General features: G+C 37.7%; 1 protein-coding gene across 6 annotated transcripts in view; it reads left to right on the top strand.

The window, feature by feature from the left end:
- The window catches only part of FNDC3A (fibronectin type III domain containing 3A), a 193,463-nt gene extending 170,086 nt beyond the window's left edge, over positions 1–23,377 (top strand). For 3 of the 6 annotated variants that reach the window (XM_021065328.1, XM_021065329.1, XM_021065325.1), the window contains 12 exons: positions 2,706–2,844; positions 3,379–3,447; positions 4,289–4,407; positions 6,711–6,816; positions 6,904–7,079; positions 8,775–8,888; positions 9,606–9,755; positions 9,858–10,141; positions 10,251–10,463; positions 14,405–14,571; positions 15,762–15,889; positions 20,849–23,371. In XM_021065328.1, the coding sequence (XP_020920987.1) occupies positions 2,706–2,844; positions 3,379–3,447; positions 4,289–4,407; positions 6,711–6,816; positions 6,904–7,079; positions 8,775–8,888; positions 9,606–9,755; positions 9,858–10,141; positions 10,251–10,463; positions 14,405–14,571; positions 15,762–15,889; positions 20,849–21,163 (1,980 nt within the window). In that variant the 3' untranslated portion in view covers positions 21,164–23,371. Of the gene's footprint in view, positions 1–2,705; positions 2,845–3,378; positions 3,448–4,288; positions 4,408–6,710; positions 6,817–6,903; positions 7,080–8,774; positions 8,889–9,605; positions 9,756–9,857; positions 10,142–10,250; positions 10,464–14,404; positions 14,572–15,761; positions 15,890–20,848 lie in introns of all 6 variants that reach the window. The other 3 variants (XM_021065326.1, XM_021065330.1, XM_021065327.1) reach the window with 2 other exon arrangements.

Here is a 24,111-nt window from a genome sequence, read left to right as displayed (position 1 = left end):
AAGTCTTCTTGGAAAAGACATCTAAACAGATCTGAGTATCAGCAAGGAGGTATGTCAAGATCAAAAAGGGCGTTCCTGTCATGGCGCAGCGGAAACAAATCCGACTAGGAACCATGAGGTTGCGGGTTCAATCCCTGGCCTCGTTCAGTGGGTTAAGGATCTGGCATTGCTGTGAGCTGTGGTGTAGGTCACAGACACGGCTCAGATCGGGCATGCCTGTGGGTGTGGTGTAGACCGGCGGCTACAGCTCTGATTAGACCCCTAGCCTAGGAACCTCCATATGTCTCGGCTGTGGCCCTAAAAAAAAAAAGAAGAAGAAGAAGACGGGAGTTCCTGTTACGGCTCAGTGATTAACGAATCCAACTAGGGACAATGAGGTTTCGGGTTCGATATCTGGTCTCACTCAGTGGGTTAAGGATCTGGCATTGCCGTGAGCTATGGTGTGGTCGCAAACTCGGCTCTGATCTGGCGTTGCTGTGGCTGTGGCGTAGGCCGGCAGCTATAGCTCCGATCAGACCCCTAGCCTGGGAACCTCTATATGCCTCGGGTGCAGCCCTAGAAAAGACCAAAAAAAATCAAGAAGAACATTCCAGGCAGGGGAGCTACCTGGTAAGAGAAAAGGCCTAAACCTTTCAACTGGAGGTAGTTACAGGTAGAATCCATAGGGCTTTAGAGGCCATGATAAGAATTTAGGTTTTATTCTGGGTAAGATGAGAAGCCATTGGAGGTTCTAAGCTGAGAAGTGATAAGTCTCTCTGGCTGCCATGTAGAGAATAGATCGGGTTGAAAGGAATGGCATCTGGGAAACTGATTAGTAGTATGTTATAGTCATTTTCAGCAAATATAGGATAAAGGAAGCTTTGACTAAGGTGGTGGTGGTAGAAAACAGAGACATAGAGGTAGAGTTGCTAGGATTTACTAATAGATTTGATATATAGGTTTAGAGAAAGGACCAAAGATCTTCCTACTGTTTTGATTTTAGTAACTGGGTGGATGGTAGTGGTACTTTTTACTGATGGGGAAGAACAGAGATGAAACAAGTTTGGAGAAGAGAAAATCATATCACCTATGATACTGGATTTGAGGACCTTTGAGTTCAGTAGAAGAGATAGGTTAAAATATAAATATAATTAAACTTCTAAAGTCAGATATAATACCTAGATGTGAATTATATTAATCTATTGCTGTACAACTTAGTAGCTTTAAAAAAATGAACATTATCTCACATTTTCTGTGGGTCAGGAATTCAGGACCAGCTTGGGTGGATGGTTCTGATAGGGTTTCTAGGAAGTTGTAATCAAGATGTCAGCTGGGACCACAATCGTCCGAAGGTGGTGGCTAGAGGATGTGCTTCCAAGTTCATTCAAGTGGTTATTGCCAGGAGCCCTCAGTTCCTTGCTGTCTCTTGGTGAGAGGTTTCAGTTCCTCATTACATGGGCTTCTCCATACAGAAGCTACACACACCATCACTTTTGTTACATTCTGTTTGTTAGAAGCAAGTCATTAAGTACATTCAAAAGGAAGAAGAACTGGAGTTCCCTGGTGGCCTAGCAGTTAAGAACTCAACACTGTCACTGCTGTGGCTCGGGTTGTGGCTCCTGTGCTGCCCCAGGAACTTCTGTACGCTATAGGAGCAGTCCAAAAAAAAAGAAAAGGAATTAACCTTTGGCACCACCCATGGTATGCAGAAGTTTCTGGGCCAGGGATCAACTTCATGCCACAGCAGTGACACCAGATCCTTAACCCACTAAGCCACCAGGGAACTCTTCCTAACCTTTATCTTTTGAAGAGAGGAAATTCGGAGATCTTTTGGACATTTTTTTAAACCAGTGAAGAATATTAAAAGAACAAGTTAAAGCAAGCCTAAGAGCCTATCAGATATCACCAAATTATAGCTTGTTCTGTGATGACTCTTTTTTTTTTTTTTTTTTTTCTGTCTTTGTTGTTGTTGTTGTTGCTATTTCTTGGGCCGCTCCCGCGGCATATGGAGGTTCCCAGGCTAGGGGTTGAATCGGAGCTGTAGCCACCGGCCTATGCCAGAGCCACAGCAACGCAGGATCCAAGCCGCGTCTGCAACCTACACCACAGCTCACAGCAACGCTGGATCATCAACCCACTGAGCAAGGGCAGGGACCGAACCCGCAACCTCATGGTTCCTAGTCGGATTCGTTACCACTGCGCCACGACGGGAACTCCTGTGATGACTCTTATTTAGTATCAGAATGTTAGACTTACACTTGTATTCCTAAGATTGACTATATAAAGAAGATTATACCTGAATTTTGTTGATATATGTCAGGTCCCTTTTTTATATTTATTTATTTGTTTGTTTGTCTTTTTAGGGCCACACCTGAGGCATATGGAAGTTCCCAGGCTAGGGGTCATATTGGAGCTGCAGCTGCCTACCTACACCCCAGCCACAGCAATGTGGGATCTGAGCCACATCTGCAACCTATACCACAGCTCACAACAGCACCATATCTTTAACCCACAGATCGAGGCCAGAGATCAAACTTGCATCCTCATGGATTCTAGTCAGGTTCATTACTGCTGAGCCACGACGGGAACTCCCCCGCCTTTTTTTTATGCTGAGTCTCTTCTGAAGACAATTCTCACATGAATCATTTAACTGAGTTTGTTCATTAAGCCAGTATCATTACGTACCAAATGTTAATTATTTTTATGTCTTTATGTTCTCACCATAGGTTATTGCTTACAACTCAGAAGGTAAAAGTAATCCAAGTGAAGTAGTAGAATTTACTACATGCCCTGATAAGCCAGGAGTACCTGTTAAGCCCTCGGTTAAAGGAAAAATACATTCACATAGTTTTAAAATAACTTGGGGTAAGATGATATACATATTTGTAATCATTACTTTTATATTTCATTAAAGTGATTTGAATATTTAGATAATTTTTTAAGATACTTGAAGTTTGTTAACTTTAAGTTCAATAAGAAATGTGAGACTCATTCATTGTTTAAGAGGGTTTTTTGGTAGAAAGCTTTGTACTCACACACAAGTTCAGATTTGATGCAGGAAGAACTGGGATCCACCATAGACCTTTGAGCAGAGGCAGCACTGTGTAAAATGAAAGGTTATTGAACTTATAGCTCAAGTCTTCCAGTTCATCCTAGCTTTCAAGAGAAATTAAAATCACTTGTTCATTTAAAACATATGTTGAGCATCTGCTTATATACTACCTTAAGCAAAACCAAAAGACTAAATGAGATGCTGAAATTAATTTTTAAAAAGCCATTGTAGGTAATTCTTTTTTCTTTTAAAGCAAGCCTGGGTTTGGTATTCTTTTTATTTACGAGTTCACATCGTTTTTTAATTGTATATACTCTGCCTAATAGCACTTTTGCTTCTTTGGATAGACCCACCAAAAGACAATGGAGGGGCAGCCATCACTAAATATGTGGTAGAGATGGCAGAAGGTTCTAATGGTAAGAATAACTATTAAAAATTGATAGATATATACCAGTCAGTCCACCTCTACTCTTCACATTTTTAAATTTTATATGATCTCTTTTCTTCCCTTTTGATTTTTTCCTTTGTTTGTAGCAGTTAATATTTGACCTATTATGATCTCCTTTGTTATCTCCAGAAATACACTGATTGAAATTTGACTGCTGTTTACCTAATTATTACATTTGCATTTTCTAATTTTTTTCCTCATTTGTTTGTATTGCTCAATTCTGTTATACCTGAAGTCTTTTAAAGCTTAGTTTTCTCAATTAGATATATACCCAGAAGCATCAGAGAAAAATCATCTTCTAAAATTTAACTTACATTATAGTAAGTTAACTTACTGTTACATTAATTTTAGTAATAAATTCTATGCCGAGTGAATTTTATTCTGGAAACACACATTTAACAGTATTTCTATCAAATAGCCTATTTCCTTGCAAAAAATAAGGATGTCTTTTAATTAAGACTAAACTTCCCATGGTATTGGTTCTGTCTATTCTTTGCATATTATAATGTTATTACTGGACCAGTAAACACATTTTAAGATGCCTAATTAAAAGCATATTATCAATCTAAGCAAAAATCTGTACAGTTACAGAGCTATTTCACTTTCAACAAAGCCATGCAAATTTGTCTAGGAAGCTGCACACATAAAGAAAATTAAATCATTTCCAGGAAACTCAAAATGAGCTTCAGTTGTTTCTGACAAATTACATAAACACTTATTTAGTGAAGCTAGGATACCTGCCGTGTCCATGATACCAAAATGTTAAACATTACCTTGTAGCTGATTGAACATAATTCTCCACCTTACAGGAAACAAATGGGATATGATATACAGTGGAGCTACTAGGGAACATCTTTGCGATCGACTGAATCCAGGCTCTTTCTATCGTTTTCGAGTTTACTGCATTAGTGATGGAGGACAGAGTGCGGTAATACTTACAGATTTTTTTTTTCCAAGTTTTGTCAAATGAGATGAGATCACTAGATGCCACCTCAGATATTGAAATGTATCCATAAAGGTTTAACCCAGGTGGTTAACTTTATAGTAACCAGATTATTCTAAAATAGTACTTAGCTTTTAGTTAGAATTCAGTGAATATTTATTGTCTGCTTGCTATTTAGCTTTGGAAAAACAAATATATGAAAACATTGCAGAAAATTTTATAAAGGTAAATTTTAGGGTGGTGCTCTAACCCTACTTAACACATAAAAAAAATTGTAGACTTAATTTGCTGCACCATAAATTATGTGTATCAGGACAAACCATAGATATCCTTTATTATTTAAGCACAAATTCTAATAGCTACTTATTTCAGAAAAGTTTGGCAATCATTTCACTTATTAGAGACCCATATATAGAGCCATTGCTTATATATGAGACATTTGTAATGTTCCAGAAAAGTATTTTTTTTAATAGGAGTGACTTTTTTTTAATGAATTCAAGAGTATTTCTTGAAGCATTAGTAATTGTTAATATTTTTCAAGTGGGATTTAAAACAATTAAAGGGTTATTTTGCCTTTTTAGGGCTGCACCAGTGGCATATGGAGGTTCCCAGGCTAGGGTCGAATTGGAGCTGTAGCTGCTGGCCTATGCCACAGCCACAGCAACACAGTATCCAAGCTGCATCTGTGACCTACACCAAAGCTCACGGCAATACCAGATCCTTAACCCACTGATCGAGGTCAGGGATCAAACCTGCATCCTCATGATACTAGTCAGATTCGTTTCCACTGAGCCATGACGGGAACTGCAAAAGTTTTCTGTTTTAATGAATTAAAAGCATTTTCTTGAAAATTAGAGTATTGTGAAACTGACCTGCAAGTCCTGTCCAAAAGGCTTTGGATCCAGTTGCTTCATTTTCTCTAAAAAGAAAATCTTCCTAGGAGTTCCCATCGTGACTCAGCGGAAACGAATCTGATTAGTATCCCTGAGGATGCAGGTTCGATCCCTGACCTCACTCAGTGTATTAAGGATCCAGCATTGCCGTGAGCTGTGGTATAGTTCTTAGATGAGGTGTGGAACCCACATTGCTATGGCATAGGTCAGCGGCTACAGCTCTAATTCGACCCCTAGCCTGGGAACCTCCATATGCCATGGGTGTGGCCCTAAAAAGACCAAAAAAAACTTACTAGATTTTTAAAAAAATAAGCCCCTGCTTCCCTCCCCCATCACCAAAAAAATAAAAATTAGGAGTTCTCATCGTGGCACAGTGGTTAAGGAATCCAACTACTAATCATGAGGTTGCGGGTTCGATCCCTGGCCTTGCTCAGTGGGTTGCCGTGAGCTGTGGTGTAGGTCGCAGATGCGGCTCAGATCCCGAGCTGCTGTGGCTCTGGCATAGGCTGGTGGCTACAGCTCCAACTAGACCCCTAGCCTGGGAACCTCCACATGCCGCAGGTGCAGCCCTAGAAAAGGCAAAAAGACCAAAAAAAATTTTAAAAATCAAATTAAAAATTTAAAAAAGTCCTGTTTCTCTCATATAGCATTATAGCATTTTTATGTGAATACCTTTCTGAATAAGATGATGACCAAATATTTTATTTGCTTGGAAAAAATGTTAAGTATAAAGTCTTAATACAGTGCAGATAATGAATATGGCCTTCAGTTTGTCATTGTTTTTAAGAGAATGTCTTTTAAAATAAAACTAAAAGATTTTTTTTAATAGCATAGAAACTAAAAGTAATGCCAAATACCTGGCAAGGTACCAAATACTTGGAAAAACTTAACCTGATTTTTAAATTATTTTTAGGGTGAAAGGAAGAAGGAAAGTTTTTTTAAAATAAATAAATAAATTGGTGTTTTGGTTAAAAATATCAAGTAGACGAAATAGTCCTAACCTCCTGAAAACAGCAAACAGCATTTACAAAATGTTAAAACATCCTTTGAAGAAATTTGTAGATCCACTTGGATGTGATTTAAAATAATATTGACTAGGTTATGTTGGAGGGGTCTTTTTTTTTTTTTTTTAATTACAAAAGGAAGGAAAGAATTTTTATTCTGGTATTAACTTTCTTTGTATATAGTAGAATACATGTCTTTGTCTATATAAAATTTGAGTTTTAATTTAATTGTGGTTTGATTTTATTCCAAACTTTATTCCTTTTCTGTTGATTATCAAACACACTTTTAAATTATTGATGCAATCTTTGCGTTTGTCTTATTTTCCTTAATAAAAGCAGTCTGATTATTTGGCTTGGGGCATTTTTGTTGTTTTTGCTTTTGTTTTGGCAGGTATCTGAATCTTTGCTTGTGCAGACTCCAGCTGTGCCTCCGGGCCCATGCCTCCCTCCCAGATTACAGGGTAGACCCAAAGCAAAAGAAATACAGTTACGATGGGGTAATTTTCATTTCGTTAATAAATTATAATTAAGTCAGTACTAAATATATTCCTCTTGTTAATTTCATGAATCTTTTCCACCTTTAGGACCCCCTCTTGTCGATGGTGGATCACCCATTTCTTGCTATGGTGTGGAAATGTCTCCTGTAGAAAGAGATGAACCCAGGGAAGTTTACCAGGGTTCTGAAGTAGAATGTACAGTGAGCAGCCTTCTTCCTGGAAAGACATACAGCTTCAGACTGCGCGCAGCTAACAAGATGGGGGTAGGAAGACTGAGCTTGACTGAATTATAATCACAGTGGTATTTCATGTAACGTACATCATTGCACCCATTATTTGACCATTTTGCTGTATTAAGTTTTGTAGTTTTTAATAAACCTATGTTGGTAAATAAGAGTCAAGTCAGTGTATACCATAGACTTTCAGTATTTTCAAACCCACTTATATGACATTTTTGGCCTTCAGCTGAGTTGAAGTTTGCCTTTCAGGCAGTACTAATAAGGTTTACTAGTAAATTTAAGAATAGAACATGATCATAAGATGAAACACTTGAAGTGTTTTGAAGCTAGTTATATACTTTGATTTGGCAACTAGTTGTGATTCATTTTTTGCCTAAGGAAAACTTATTCTAAGCATTTCTGGTTTTGTGTGGGTTTGTATAACTCCATAAAATGGACGAAAATAGGTGATATCTCCATTTTATAGCTAAGGAAGCTGGGGCTCAGAAAAGCTAAATACATTGAGGTAACCCAGCAGTCACACAAACTAAGACATAGTGGGAAATAAGGCATTTTGTCAGACTCCAGAGCCAAAGTCCTTTCCACTCATTTCTCTGAATTAAAAGGTCTCTAAGGACAAAGCAGTAATTTCTTACTTTGAGTAGCACTGTGTTTCTTTCAACTACTCTATATTAAAATTTCATAAAATTAAACTGACAAGTCTCTCTTCTCCCCATTACTTCAGATTTTAGTAAACTGGGCTGTTTTATGTCCCATTCTCCAACTGAGTTCAGTATTTATATCTGTAAACTTATTTTTAAATTTCTCATTTGTCTCATTTTATACTTTGTTGGTAGTCCTTACATAAGTCATTCCTCCTGTCTGGAGTCCTCATCTTGTCAGCCCCACAAGCCTGCAGTACACTGCTACAGCATCTTTAATACTAGTGTCTTCATATTTTTAGGTTTGTGATAATTTGTCAAAATAATCCTAAGTAGGAGTTCCCATCGTGGCTCAGCGGTTAGCGAACCCGACTAGTATCCATGAGGACTCGAGTTACATCCCTGGGCTTGCTCAGTGGGTTATGGGTCCAGTGTTGCCATGAGCTGTGGTGTAGGTCACAGACGCGGCTCAGATCCCACATTGCTATGGCTGTGGTGTAGGCTGGCAGCTATAGTTCTGTTTGGACCCCTAGCCTGGAAACCTCCATATGTCGTGGGTGTGGCCCTAAAAGACAAAAAAATAATAATAATAATAATCCTAAGTAAATATTTGTTGTCTGTATTTCAAGAATATACATCTTAGACCCTTATAGAGTTACTCTAAATTTTAAGATATAATTTATGCCCACATCATTCATGCCTTTAATTGGTATCCGTTTCTTCACTCCTCAGGTAATTCCCTCTGATTTATTCCACCTAATTCCTGAATGCTCTGCCAATCTTAAAAAACTAATTCACGAAGGAACAAGGGACAGGAAAATAAAGTAGAATAAATGAAACTTTAAAATACCCCACAACTTAAAAAAATAAATAAATAAATAAAATAAAATAAAATACCCCACATGCTTACTTCCAAGATCATTAGTAAATCTTTACTTCATGATTTCTTTTAGAACTTTATTATGACTAATTTAGTCTTAAAGGAGGATGATGCATTTAATTATTTGTGAATATTTATAGAGAGCTATGTAATTGGTAGGTAAAAAATGCAAACACTGGTTAATATTTGTCTTTCTAGTTTGGGCCGTTTTCAGAAAAATGTGATATTACTACAGCCCCTGGACCACCAGATCAGTGCAAGCCCCCACAAGTGACATGCAGATCTGCAACTTGTGCACAAGTGAATTGGGAGGTATTGTGATTCCTTGACTTATATTTACTTTAAGCGATTAGAATAGTTTATATAAAATAAAAAGATACTATTCATTTTGTCTCCATAAATTACATAAAGAGTAAGTCCTAGTTAAATCCACTTGGTAAAAAGTGAATTCTCTTTTCTCTTTAAAGCATTTAAATAAAGTATATTTACAAGTATTTAGATTCTTGTTCATGATGTGCTTTGTATTTTATCAAAGGCTTTGTCTCAGTACTGAGATATTTAGCCACTGGTGAGCTTAATGTTCAGAAAAAAACATTCATAAGAGTAAGTATAATACTATTTCTCTTATGTTTATTATCTCCAGTGTATTTATTGCATATAGTAATAATAACGCTAATTACATTTTCCGTTTCCTTTGAAATTTAACAAAGAAAATGTCCTTGTATGATTTTAACATTTTATATCACTTAATAGAATTATTTTGAAGTATATTTACCGTAAAATACTCTTTCTAAAAGTGTTTCAGTCATATATTTACCTCTAATTGTAAATAGTTCTATTTTTTGACAAATCCTAAATCCAGGTGGCCTTAATGAATAAAAATGTAATATGGAAAAGTTAATTTTGAACATTTTTTAAAATCCAAAACAGTCCAGTTTTTTATATGCTCAAGTAAGGAGCATTCTTGCCCCAAAGCCCTTTAATTGGTGTCAAGACTTACAGCCTTTTTATCCTTTTCTTAATTGAAAGGTCCCTTTGAGTAATGGAACTGATGTCACTGAATATCGATTGGAATGGGGAGGAGTCGAAGGAAGTATGCAGATATGTTACTGTGGGCCTGGTCTCAGTTATGAATTAAAAGGACTTTCACCAGCAACTACCTATTATTGCAGAGTCCAGGTAAAGGCCCTCAGGGCCTTATCACTTACTCTCTCTGGAGTCGTGTGTTTTGTGAGCATTTCATGGTCATATCTTTAACTTACGGGTCCTGTTCTTTCGTAGGCTCTGAGTACTGTGGGTGCAGGCCCTTTCAGTGAAGTAGTAGCCTGTGTGACTCCACCATCAGTTCCTGCTATTGTGACTTGTCTTCAAGAAATAAGTGATGATGATATAGAAAATCCCAGTTATTCACCTTCAACATGCCTTGCAATAAGCTGGGGAAAGCCTTGTGATCATGGTTCAGAAATCCTTGCCTACAGCATAGACTTTGGAGATAAACAGCCCTTGACAGTGGGAAAGGTTACAAGCTATATTATAGACAATTTGCAACCAGATACAACATACAGGTACGCAGAAATAAAAATGCTGACTTTTGCCTAGACCAGAGACACACTTTAAGCAGAATAATCACAAACTAAACTACTTTTTTCTTTTTTTTTTAAATGTGGCACTTAGAATACGAATTCAAGCCTTGAATGGCCTTGGAGCTGGTCCTTTTAGCCACATGATAAAATTAAAAACTAAACCCCTTCCTCCTGATCCTCCTCGTCTGGAATGTGTTGCCTTCAGCCACCAGAACCTTAAACTGAAATGGGGAGAGGGAACCCCAAAGACATTGTCTACAGATTCTGTTCAGTACCACCTTCAGATGGAAGATAAGAATGGAAGGTAGGTGTTTCTCATTGCTTCTTTATACAGTTTCTTAGGTGTCGAAATTAAGTATAGAAATTTTTTAACAGTAGAAGTTAATTAAGTTTTCAAAAATAGAGTTAGGGAGTTCTCATCGCGGCGCAATGGTTAACAAATCCGACTAGGAACCATGAGATTGCAGGTTTGATCCCTGGCCTTGCTCAGTGGGTTAAGGATCCGGCGTTGCAGTGAGCTGTGGTGTAGGTTGCAGACACGGCTCAGATCCTACATTGCTGTGGCTGTGGGTAGGCCAGCGGCTACAGCTCCAATTAGACCCCTAGCCTGGGAACCTCCATATGCCGTAGGTGTGGTGCCAGAAAAGGCAAAAAGACCAAAAAAAAAAAAAAAAAAGAGTTCCTATTGTGGCTTAGCGGGTTATGAACCCAAGTAGTGTCCATGAGGACGTGGGTTTGATCCCTGACCTTGCTCAGTGGTTTAAGGATCTGGCATTGCCGTGAGCTGTGGTACAAGTCGTAGGCATGGCTTGGATCCTGCATTGCTGTGGCTGTGGTGTAGGCCAGCGTCTGCAGCTCTGATTCAACCCCTACCTGGGAACCTTGATATGCCACAGGTGCAGCCCTAAAAAGCAAAAAAAGAATGTGTGTGTATATATATATAATTGGGTCACTCTGCCGTACAGCAAAAATTGGCACAACACTGTCAATCAGCTATACTTGAATTTTAAAAAATTTAATAAAAATTAAAAACAAAAAGACTTCCTATCTATATTTATGAGGAGAATACAAGAAAGAAAAACAGGTGAGCTATTTTTTGGCTCTCATCTTTAACCCATTTACCTTCAAGCTTGAAAAAAAAAAAAAAATCTTTGCTACAAAATAAACTTTTCAGTGCTTATTTCCAGTAAGAGGCAGTTTTTACCATAAGTGATTGACGGGCCTGAGACCTTTGCTATACCTGAGGGCAGAGATTATGTCTCACCCTCCTCCACACGCTTGCAGGCCTACACACTAGGTAAATCCAATAGTTCACTTCCTTACCATCAGATCGTAGGTAGACTCTCAGAATAACTAGTCAAATCCCCTTGCTTCTCCGGGTCTTTTCTGTGCTGCCATCCTTTACAGTTCCATTGCATCCATGCCATATTGTATCTCACCAAATCATTCATTTGAATTACAGTGTTACTCAATAAAATTGTAGTATAAATTATACAAGTTCCAACCTGGGGCAGTTTATTGACATTATATCCAAAATAGATAATGCCATATATCCTTTTTTTACTTTGCACTCCGTTTAATAGAGATAATTTGTATATCTGATAGATTCAGAGTACCACTAGTGACAGTTTTTTCCAAAGTTGCTTTGTTTTTTGTGTTGGTTTGTATTTTAGCCAACTATTCAATAATGGAATATCCGAGGTGCTTGTACTCCGTATCAGAAGTACTTACATTTAAAATAGCGTACGGAATAAATATACCCTATCAACAGTAAGAGCACTACACAAAGTCAACAGTATTGATCATTTCCTGAAACTTGAGCCTCTTACAAGTGTTAGCCTCTGTTCTTAGCATAATCTTATGTATTATTTGTAGCCCTATCTCTAGAAGGAAGTTCTTCGCCTTGCCACAGGTTTTTGGTATAGCCATTTATCTTTAATATATGTGGTTATTGTTAGGTGAATTATTTTAAGTTTTTTAATCCCTTTCTAGCATTTACGTTTGGGGTAGTACAAGAAGGCTTACTGGAAACAGGTTTAATAGGTGTCTGGTTGAAAGATAATAGAACAAGATTCTATTAAATATAGATTATAATAATAGAATAAATTATAATTTAGTGTGATAATTATAAGAAAGATTCACTAAATATAGTATATTATAGTCTATATTCTATTATAGAACTTCAAGTATAATTAATACTTAGCGTCTAGAGAATTGTTGTGGGGCATGGGATGTGGCTAGTGGCCTTTGTGGAAAGCAAATTAAAACCTTTTATGATAACGAATCCAACTAGGAAACACGAGGTTGCAGGTTTGATCCCTGGCCTCGATCAGTGGGTTAAGGATCTGGCATTGCCATGAGCTGTGATGTAGGCTGAAGGTGCAGCTCGGATCTGGCGTTGCTGTGGCTCTGGTGTAGGCCGGCGGCTACAGCTCCAATTAGACCCCTAGCCCAGGATCCTCCATATGCCATGGGTGTGGCCCTAGAAAAGACAAAAAACCCTTTATGATACTGTAAACTTACTGTATTAATTTAATAATTTAATATCTTTAGTTTCTTCCCTTTGACTTTTCACAGCTCTTTACACTTGCTGTGGGATAGTGTCAGAATGCTACTTGAGCTATTCCTGACCACAGGTTTTGTCATTGTTCAGCTTTATTCAACAGTTGTTTTACCACTGTTTTTTTTTTTTTTTTCCTGTCATTGAAATATAAATACTTATAGGAGATTCAAAAGGCAAGGCTTATCCAGTTACTGCTTCTTGGAAATACTGTTTCTCTGAGAGATGAAATATTTCTTCTTTTTTTCAGAGTTTCCATTGTGGCTCAGCAGAAACAAACCTGACTAGTATCCATGAGGATGCGGGTTTGATCCCGACTCACTTAGTAGGTTAAGTATGTAGCATTGCCGTGAACTGTGGTGTAGGTCGCAGACACGGCTCAGATCCCATGTGGCTGTGGCACAAGCCGGTAGCTGCAGCATTGATTCAACACCTATGTTTTTTTTTTCATTTATTCATTTATTGGTCATTTTAAATATGTCAGCCAGAAATAATTTTTTTTTTCTTTTGCCTTTTAAGGCTACACCTGCGACATATCGAAGTTCCCAGGCTAGGGGTCAAATCAGAGCTGCAGCTGGAGTCTACACCACAGCCACAGCCATGCCAGATGTGAGCTGAGTCTGCGGCCTACACCGCAGCTCACTGCAACGCCAGGTCCCCAACCCACTGAGCGAGGCCAGAGATCAGACTCACATCCTCATGGATACTAGTTAAATTCCTTTCCACTGCGCCACAACAGGAGCTCTTTTCTTCCTTTTTAATATAACTATAGTTTTCAGACTATTAGGACTATATGAGTATGCATTCCTCAATTTCCAAAAGTTTTTCAAACAGCCAGTCACAGTATTAGAGAACATTCAGCTTTTGGATAATATATATGATGTTAAACTTTCCATCAAATAGTTCAAGTGGATAATTTATGGGCAATTATATATTATACTGTTATATAAATTTTTTTTTTTTTTGTCTTTTTGCTATTTCTTGGGCCACTCCCGTGGCATATGGAGGTTCCCAGGCTAGGGGTCCAATCGGAGCTATAGCCACCGGCCTCCGCCAGAGCCACAGCAACGTTTGATCCGAGCTGCGTCTGCAACCTACACCACAGCTCACGGCAACGCCGGATCCTTAACCCACTGAGCAAGGGCAGGGACCGAACCCGCAACCTCATGGTTCCTAGTCAGATTCGTTAACCACTGCGCCACGACGGGAACTCCCTGTTATATAAATCTTAAGAAAACTTCAAATAAATTAAAATTGTGCCTGGCAAAGGGAATTCTCTTTTTTATGTGATGAGTTGTATGCCTATGACTCTAATTAGAAATAATTTATAATGAAAATTGTGATGTTCTGAGTACCTTATAAAATGTAAACATTAAAAGACAATAATCAGAAACAATGCTGTTGTTTCTGAAAAGAAACAGTTGCTATGGTTGGATATAAAATTTAGCCTGATTATACATTTTCAGGAAACTATGACAAATTGGAAAATTTACTAATTATTGGATTTTCATCATCTGATGAAAAAACACAAATTTATTGAGTGACAAACCATTCCTGGCATTAAGTTCTAGGAGTAACTATTACTCGTAAATAATGTTATCTAAACTGTACTTTTTTAGTAGTTTTTTAACATTTTTCATAAGGTAGTCAAGGTTTATTTTTCATAAGCGCCATTTCCATTTTAGGTTTGTGTCCTTGTACAGAGGTCCATGTCATACATACAAAGTACAAAGACTTAATGAGTCAACATCCTATAAATTCTGTATTCAAGCTTGTAATGAAGCAGGGGAAGGTCCTCTCTCCCAAGAATATATTTTCACTACTCCAAAATCTGTCCCCGCTGCCTTGAAAGGTAAGTTACACATTCTCAAGTTATTTTCTTTAATAATAAATTAATTTTAAAATACTTTCATAAAATACTTCTTGTATTATTAAAATGTATCACCCAATATGTGTCCAACATTTAAATTAAAAGAAGGAAATTATAAAGACAAGCCTACCTACTGGGAGTTTCATTAAAAGCTGTTTTATCTGACACATTGATAATCAGATAAGTGCTGTTTTTGTCACTGATCTTTTTAAGAATCTAACCTAAAAATACTAAATTGAATAGAAAGGCTGGTTTTCTAACAGATTTATTTGCCATTGCCATTTCCTTTCTTGTTACTTAAAGAAAAAAAATCACATTTCTGGTTGTTTTGAGTTTCATTCATTTGGATTTCAGGAAGAGAGCTAGGTCATTTGTTTAGCAAAACGTGAGTACTTAGTTAACTTGAATTTTTAAATCAAATTTACATACACATACACTTACTTGTACGTACATATATCTTAAAATTCATTTCAGTAGGGTTCTTATTTTAAAATGACCTTGGCAAGTATTGCATTTTTTGCATTTAGCCAAACAAACTAAAATTCCTTACCCTCGGAGGACAAATCACAAAGACTTCTAATACAGTGTCCTGGATCATATACCTAAATGTATCATTTCTCAAGCGGATCCATCACTAGCAAGACTTTTCTTAAATAGTCTTTCTGATAATGTTGATGGATTTCATTAAGTTATTTTCCTCTTCTCTAACTCTGGTTTCCAGTCTCTTAGCCTTAAGAAGATTGCTGATGTTAACGCCTTTGTACCCCACTACTTAGTGAGGCAGTCATGTGTGGTCAGGCAGCTCAGGGTATTTTTAAATTCATTTTCTTAGATTTCTTCAGCTATAAATTTCATGTTCTAGTTATGCTCTTTGAACTATCATAAAAAGACTTTTTAGAACTATTATTGGCTTTCTAGCTTAGTGAAAAAGAGTGCTTATTTTGACTGATCTTTTAATCAGTCCGCCCATTGTAGCACTTATAGGTTAAATGGCCTGGAGATAGTAAGAATGAGGCATTGATCACTTCTCTGCAAATTTCAAAGACTCACTGATATTTATTTCAAGTTTACAATTGTGTTTTAAAGTCTGTTGATTTTGATTAAACAGTATCTATGATATGTCGAGTTAAAAATCAAGTAGAACAGATTTGATTTATATTTATTCTCTTCAGCCCCCAAAATAGAGAAAGTAAATGATCATACTTGTGAAATTACATGGGAGTGTTTACAGCCTATGAAAGGTGATCCAGTTATTTACAGTCTTCAAGTTATGGTGGGAAAAGATTCAGAATTCAAACAGGTATGTACCAAGACATAATTCTATAGATACATAGTTTTTTTTACCTTTTTCATTTTTAAAAAAAAGTATTTTCAATGCAAAATTTGACTACCCTTATCTTCCTATTTCAGAAGCATTTGTTCAGTGCTTACTGTGTTCCAAAGATAAGTAACTACACAGTCAGTATATTGGGATTCAAAAATCTTTTGGGTGTGAACTGCACTTAAACAGAGTATTCATTCATTTGACAAGTATTTATTGAGCTCTGTGCCAGGCACTTAGGATACAACACTGAACAGAAAGTCCTTGCCTCTGTGCAGCTTGCATTCTTTCAGAAAAAGAAATACTAAAAGCAAATAAACACATCACATGTTGATAGTGATAAGCACAATGGAGAAGAAACTGAATAAAAGGATTGGGAGTACTAGGGTGAGGGACAGCTGTTGCTCTTTCATACAGTGCAGCAGGTGACACTGGAACAAGACCCAGAGGAAGTGAATCTGGGGAGAAGTGTGTTCCAGAAAGAGAACAGGAGGTGCAAAGGCCCTGAGGCAAGAGCACACTTGTTAAATTTAATGGACAACAAAAAGGCCAGTATGGCTGGGGCAGTGTGAGCAAGGGGAGGAATCGTAGATGAAGCCAGGGAATTAATGAAAGAGGGTCTCTGAGTGGCAGGGATCGCATAGAGCATTATAGGCCATACTCTGAATTTTCACTCCATTTAAAGTGAGAAGTTGGAGTTCCCATCATGAAGCAGTGGTTAATGAATCCGACTAGGAACCTTGAGGTTTCGGGTTCGATCCCTGGCCTTGCTCAGTGGGTTAAGAATCCAGCGTTGCTGTGAGCTATGGTGTAGGTGGCAGATGCGGCTCAGATCTGGTGTTGCTGTGGCTCTGGCATAGGCTGGCGTCTACAGCTTGGATTCGACCCCTAGCCTGGGAACCTCCATATGCCGAGGGAAGTGGCCCTAGAAAAGGCAAAAAGACAAAAATAAATAAAGTGAGAAGTCAGTAAGGATTTTAACCTGAATAGTCACACAATGAGACACAAGGTCATTATAACTAGAGTGAGACTAGGACAGAAGCAGAGAGACCATTGGAGAGGCTTTTATAGTAGTAGTAGTCATAGTTATATTGCAATGTTGTAAATATGACAACAGACAAAATTATTATGGAAGCCTAGAGCAAGTATCACCTTCCTAGCTGAGAAATTTCTAAGATAGGTTCCCAGTAGAAGGTGAATAGCTGTTGAAGTAGCAAACTGACAATGTTCATTTTAGCTTTGATAAAGTTTTTAGGAATTCCCGTCATGGCTCAGCAGAAACAAATCTGACTAGCATCCTTGAGGACACAGGTTCGACGATCCCTGGCCTCACTAAGAGGGTTAAGGATCCGGCATTGCTGTGAGTTGTGGTATAGGTTGCAGATGTGGCTCGGATCTGGCCTTGCTGTGGCTGTGGTGTAGGCCAGCAGCTCCAGCTCCAATTCAGCCCTGGCCTGGGAACATCCATATGCCACAGGTGCAGCCCTAAAAAAAGTTTTTAATGCCACTCAGGAGCCTTATTTCTCTATGCATTTCATCTCTTTCTCCCTTTTTGCTGTCACCCATCTTGATTTTGAGGGCTTTAAAACATGTTGTTTTCATTTTAGTATCTTGTATTTTCTTTTCCCACTAGAAAAATAATTCACCTATTTTATTTCACTCTTGTGCTGTTATAACTATTAATAATAGAATACTTTTTAATACAGGTATAATTTTTTTCTTTCAGTTTTGCTAAATATGGAAGTATAATTTCTTAATCAAAATTACAGAAAGCCCCAACGAGTCAGATTAAATTTGGCATGTGATTATTTTTCTTTATTAAGCCATCTGCACATTGACATAATAATTAGATTCGAATATAATTTACAGATAAGCAGGTTTCCTTCCAAGGAAGAAGCAAAATTAATATTAAAGAAAATGTAATTGTATTACATGTTTAAAGGAAATAGGGACCCCGGATTTAAATAGTATATGAATTTTAATAAACATATCAGTATGTGAAACAGCAGTGCTAATTCTAACTTAAAAACTAAATTAACTCTATTTATCATTCTTTTGATTGTAAGCATATTATAAAACTTAAAATACTGCTTCCCTTAGAACTTCCTCTCATCTAGACCTCTTAAATGTTGATAAAATTTTAGCAGTTTATTAGCAAGTTACATCCCCAAAGTTTCAGTGGTCTTTTTTTTTTTTCTGTACTTAGCTGGCCCTGTGGCATATGGAGATCCTGGGCCAGGAATCAGATCTGAGCCACACTGTGGCAACACCACATCCTTGACCCACCATGCCGGCTGGGCATGGAACCTGCGTCCCAGCACTCCAGAGACGCCCTGGTCCCATTGTGCCCCAGCAGGCACTCCATGATGGTCATTTTTTTTTTTTAAGTTCAATCTCATTCATGGTATTTAATATTTTACTTGAAGTTTACTTGATATTCAACACACGTGTATTAAATACTACATACAAAGATTTGAGAGGGGCTACATTATTAGTAAGTTATTCTGATTTCAAAAAAGTTTAAGGAGTTCCCGTTGTGGTGCAGTGGAAATGAATCTGACTAGTATCCATGAGGACGCGGGTTCGATCCCTGGCTCACTTGGTGGATCGGGGATCCAGAGTTGCTGGGAGCTGTGGTGTAGGTTGCAGATGCAGGTCAGATCCCATTTTGTTGTGGCTGTGGCATCGGACAGCAATTGTGGCTCCGATTCAACCCCTAGTCTGGGAACTTCCATGTGCCGTGGGTTCGGTCCTAAAAAGCAAAAAAAAAAAAAAAAAAAAGAAATGACAAGTGTGTTGGAGAGAGGAGGGGGAAAAAAAAACCTACAATTAACATTGTACTTAATGGCAAAAGATTGAATGCCTTCTTCCTTAAGAGAAAAAAAAAGTTGTTTATAAAATTTCTGCTCGCTTAAGTCTAATAATAATCGTGACATTTTATGTAACCAAATAAAATGTCATAATAAAGATGAAACCTACTTGATAAAAAGAAATGGATTTTTTTTTTCCATCTGTACTTTGGTGGTTGAGTTTTATAAGATATCCTATAAAGACCTCTTTAACCTATAGTGTTGCTGATTTGGGGAACTGGAAGCAAATTAACCTGGCAGCAACCAGTGCTTACGACCCTGGGGCAAACTTAGAAACATGGATTTCTTTACATTCTTCCCTTTATTTTCTCCTCCTTGATCAGTCAGTAGCTTTGACCAAGCCCTTGCTGCCTTCTTGCTGCTCTGTGCCCCACTCTATAGCACCTAACCAAGGCTCGGCTCTGTTCTCTAAAATTACACTCTTCCTCTGACTCTTGCCCCCTTCTCCCACATACATCATAATTCCCAGATGCATAGTCTAACTGACCTTATTGACTGTTTACTTGGGAAAATTCCTGTCAAAAGTCAAGTGTCTGCTGCCTTTTTAACTCTCCCAGAAGTATGTACATTTTTAAAAGCAAGTGTTTTAACTGAAACAGCATTTCATATGGTGTAACAAGGTGACGTGAAAGTATTGGGGGACAGTAGAACCACCTTCAAAGCAGATCAAGCCCATCTCGAAATCTGTGCCTAAGACAACTTTTGTGTCCGAGCTCATTAATGTTACAAGTAGCAAGAAAACTAATTCAAGCTGCCTTATAAACAATTAAGAATAAATCCTCTTAGGGAGAAAGAAGTCTGTAGGTAGGCAGGTGGACCCAGGAGCTTAAGAAGTCGTCTGGGGTATGATTTCTCTCCGTGTTCAGTGCCTGCCACGGGGAACTAACTCTTCCTCATTCACATTCGGAGAAAAGACAGCACTTGGGTTACAAAGGCATCCCTGAAACAATTTCTGTGCCAGAACTTAAGCCAACCAGGACCCACCCCTGGAGTTAAGAGTGAGGCCGGCCTCTAGTACACAGGCTTCATGAAAGACAACTTGACCCCCCATCCAAAATCACGGTACTCTGGGCTACACAGGAGAATGGGTGCTAGGACCATGGCCTCTTGGATTCACTACAACTTCTTCCTTTCTTAAACTTCTGAACTTAAGATGCTCAAAAACAGTTGTTCCTTAGAGTACCCTGCAGACGTAGTGAACCTGAATGTCTGAGAGTGGGCCCACAATTCTGGTCGTTATCTTTTTAAGTTCTGCTTAAGCGCAATAAATGTGAGAACTGCTCCAAGAGCTCCAAGTTCACATACAACTCCCTCAGCAAAAAGAGAGGGGAAGAATGGTAAAAAACAAAAGTATGCGGTTATTTGTCTACATTTCATTTTTAAGGGTTTTTCTCTTCATGTATTGATCACTAGAAATATATTAATTATTTCATAAGTTAAGGATCACATTGTGTGATCATATGTGCTAAATTATATGACATCATATGCCTTGTCATTTGCCATAACGATTACAGTTGACCTTTGAACACCGCAAGGGTCAGGGGCCCTGACCCCCAGCGCAGTAGAAAAATTGCAAAGAACCTTTTTTTTTTTTTTTTTTTTTGCCTTTTAGGGCTGCGGTTGCATCATATGGAAGTTCCCAGGCTAAGGGTTCCCTACACCACAGTCACAGCAACAAGGGATCCGAGCCACATCTGCCACCTACACCACAGCTCATGGCAACACCAGATCCTTAACCCACTGAGCAAGGCCAGGGATCAAACCCACATCCTTGTGGATACTAGTCGGGTTCCTAACCCATTGAGCCACAATGGGAATTCCTGCATTTCACTTTACACTCAGCACCTCTTCTTTTAAAGTTTATAAAAATGGTTTATCATAGACACCTAGAGAGTTCCCCTTGTTCATTTATTTGAACAGATCTGTTTGAAGTTTTACAGAAACCAGTTATACAAAATCATATATAATGGGAAAGCTAGATTAGGTGCTGTTGCTCCTTTCATAGAATGATTTCATATAGCTTTTCTGCTCAGCCTTCATATGTGATTCTTTTTCTAATGTCTGTCAGATTTACAAAGGTCCCGACTCTGCATTCCGGTATTCAAGCCTTCAGCTGAACTGTGAATATCGTTTCCGTGTGTGTGCCATTCGCCAGTGCCAAGACCCTGTGGGGCATCAGGACCTTGTAGGTCCCTACAGCACGACAGTGCTCTTCATCTCTCAGAGGACTGAGCCACCAGCCAGCACCAGCAGAGACACTGTGGAAAGCACGAGGACCCGGCGGGCACTCAGTGACGAGCAGTGTGCAGCCGTCATCCTCGTGCTGTTTGCTTTCTTTTCCATTTTGATTGCCTTTATCATTCAGTACTTTGTAATCAAGTGAAAATACAACTTTATTTTTAATACTGTATTACATTTTATTTTGTCATGTACTAAAATTATTTCTGTATTGCTTTTACAAAAACAGTGACATTTAGCACTGGCATTGAGACTATAGTTCATCATTTTTGCCATTTTCAATGCTTATATTGTTAGGTAGAGGCTGGCACCTTATTAGAATGCAAGCCACAGAATTAGCAATTTTGGGGTTTTTGGTTGGGGCTCTCTTTTTTTCTTTTTCTTTTTTTTTCTTTTCGTTTTTTCTTTTTTTTTTTTTCTTTTTTTTTTTTATGCCTTCTTGTGAAACTTTCTAAGAGGCAAGAATATATAATTGATATTTTGACCAGTCAGCATGAGTGTAACAATGACAACCTGACCTGTTTGTTTTAAAGATTATTACCTAGTGAAAAATTCAGAATGATTAAAATTTACACTAACATGCTATATAAAAATGTTAAAGTATGATGCTGTGAAAGCAATCTAGTGCTATATTTCTACCTCCTCATTTGTCTTAATTATTTGGTAAGCAGGATTATGATGAATAACTGGAGGGGCTTAGCAAACGAAAACTGGATGAAAGAATATGCATGGAAAAAAGAAGCTTCTTGTTTGATAAATGTGGAGTTCTTCATTACAAGTATAATTCATGAATTCACAGATAAGTCACTTAAAGAAAGCACAGACAGTTTACTTGGCCTAAAAACATTTTAATGTTTACTCAAAAAACACATGTTCAGGTCTTGAGAACATGGAAAAGTAAAGAGGGCTTTTAGATAGTTACTTTTTTAAAGTAATCATATCAATTCTGAATTTCAGATCTATTTAATTTGGTTTTGTGAGCCTTTGAACTCTATGTATGTGTATATGGGCATGCACATACATACACGGCTTTATATATACCAAGTGTAGAAATAGATACACACACTCTCTCTCATTCCTTCTATCTAGTATAGGCTAATTTTGAAGAACTCCTGTAAGTTTTGCTGCTTCTTCCATAACTACTGCCATCACCATCAGAATTCATAATCAAACCTAACCTTTTTGTTTGGGGCACCAAATCTGAAGACAAAATTAATTTGCACCAGTAAACTTCAAGCTGCTTTCTTTCTTGAAAAACTAATGTTTAATGTAATGTCTCTTTGGATACTGTTCCAGTTGTTGATTGCATGTGGTTAATGTTGCATTAGAGCACTTTGCAATTGCATAATTCATTAATGTTTTGTGAGCTTGCATTTGTGAGTTATTGGATGATCAGACTGAATTTTGTCGAGTATCACATTGTACATCTTGCATAGATGTCCATGACTGCCAGTAATAATACAGTTTGTAGTGAAACTATCTAAAATTCTTGTTCTATCACATCTGTTATCTGTAAAACACTTGTAACTAGCCTTTTTAATTTATTATTTGAATTTTAGGATAGTGAATCACTAATTTTTAGTTGCTGAGGCCTAGCATTGTAGTGATTACTAAGCACTTCTGTCAGTCTTTGAGAAAAGGACATGTTTTGTGCTTTGAAGATCTCTGAAGACTTTCTCTTATATTAGAATGGACATATATTGTAATTGTTTTACATCAGTTGATCTGTGCTGTAGAAAAACATTAACCTTTGTTCAAAAAAAGAAATGGATAAACTTGGCCTTCCCAAGTGTTAAGAATGATCTGTCACTATAAAATACTGTATGTTTACATTTTTATTTAAATTTAATCTCTTATGTATAGGCTGATAATTTCCCCCAAAACAACAGTGATTGAGATTGTTTTCTAGAAACTTCTTAAAAGCGCCACATTTGGCAGTACAAATGAGTTTGAGTGTAATAGCCCAGAGATTTCTATATAGTTGAATGTCTAAAATGGTAAAATGTGTCACTGTGGCAGTTACAGTGGCTTATGTTTTTCATAGTAAATCAAATGAACTCCTATTTTTGATAGTAAATGTCATTTAATAGTGTACTTGCCATTTGAGCCTCACTGCAAAATTAGTGCAGCAGAGAAAACAATTTTTAATGTAATCTTGATTTTACCTCATATACTGTACATTCCAAAAACTCTAAACTTTTTAAAGATTATAGATACACTACCAAACATATCACTTTAAAAATTGTATAAGGTTGAACTTCATACAGATGAAAAAATATATAATCTCATAAAAGTACATAAACTGTGTAGCAAAGTATCTTTAAAATCCATGGAAAATAAAAGTTGTATCATTCTTTTTGAGATGTTTATTGTATTCATAAAGATTATTTGCTGCCTCTTTTGGGAAATGAAATGTTAACGTCTCCCCTCTTGGAAGTGGCTTACCACAATTTTCCCAAAATATTTAAATCTTCAACATTAAGAGAGGATCCATATTCAAGAAGGTCAAGTTTCATCCTAGTGACCTTTGTGCAGTTCACCAATGTATAAAGGAAACAAGCTATCTAATGAATAAGGCTGGGTCTGAGAGAAACTTCCCACTGACCTCACCTGGCCTGCATTCTTCACCTAAGTACCCTCTTTCTCCCACCTACAGGGGCCCAGAACCTTCCTGTTACTGGCCCCGCGATCTGCCCCCAGGAGGTCTGCTCTCCGCCAGAAAGTTCAACATTCCCCCTTGCTTATCCCCTATCGGTTAAGACCTCATCCAGGGGTGCAGCGCTTCGTAAAATCCAAGTTGACCTCTAATTGCCACACGGGCAGGCACCACAATAAATCTTATAATGTTAGGCTGAGCAAGAGGAGATATTTCAGATGTAGAAGCATCACTCCATGGAAGCAGCTGAGTTGGAGGCCATCCCTGAGAAGAATATGATACTGATTTGCAGTGTTACAGGTCACCTCATTTTTTTCATTATAGATTGGAAATAGGAAATGTCACACATTGTGCTTGAGCACTGTGTGGCTTGGTTTCTAACACAAGTACCTTCTCACCATCCTGAACAGATGCTTTGCAGGAGGATCCCCTGAGTA

This window comes from Sus scrofa, chromosome 11, assembly GCF_000003025.6.
Source record: "Sus scrofa isolate TJ Tabasco breed Duroc chromosome 11, Sscrofa11.1, whole genome shotgun sequence".
In the NCBI taxonomy this organism is placed as follows: domain Eukaryota; kingdom Metazoa; phylum Chordata; class Mammalia; order Artiodactyla; family Suidae; genus Sus; species Sus scrofa.
The sequence above is the reverse complement of the archived record's forward strand: the minus strand, read 5'-3'. Positions and strand labels throughout refer to the sequence as shown.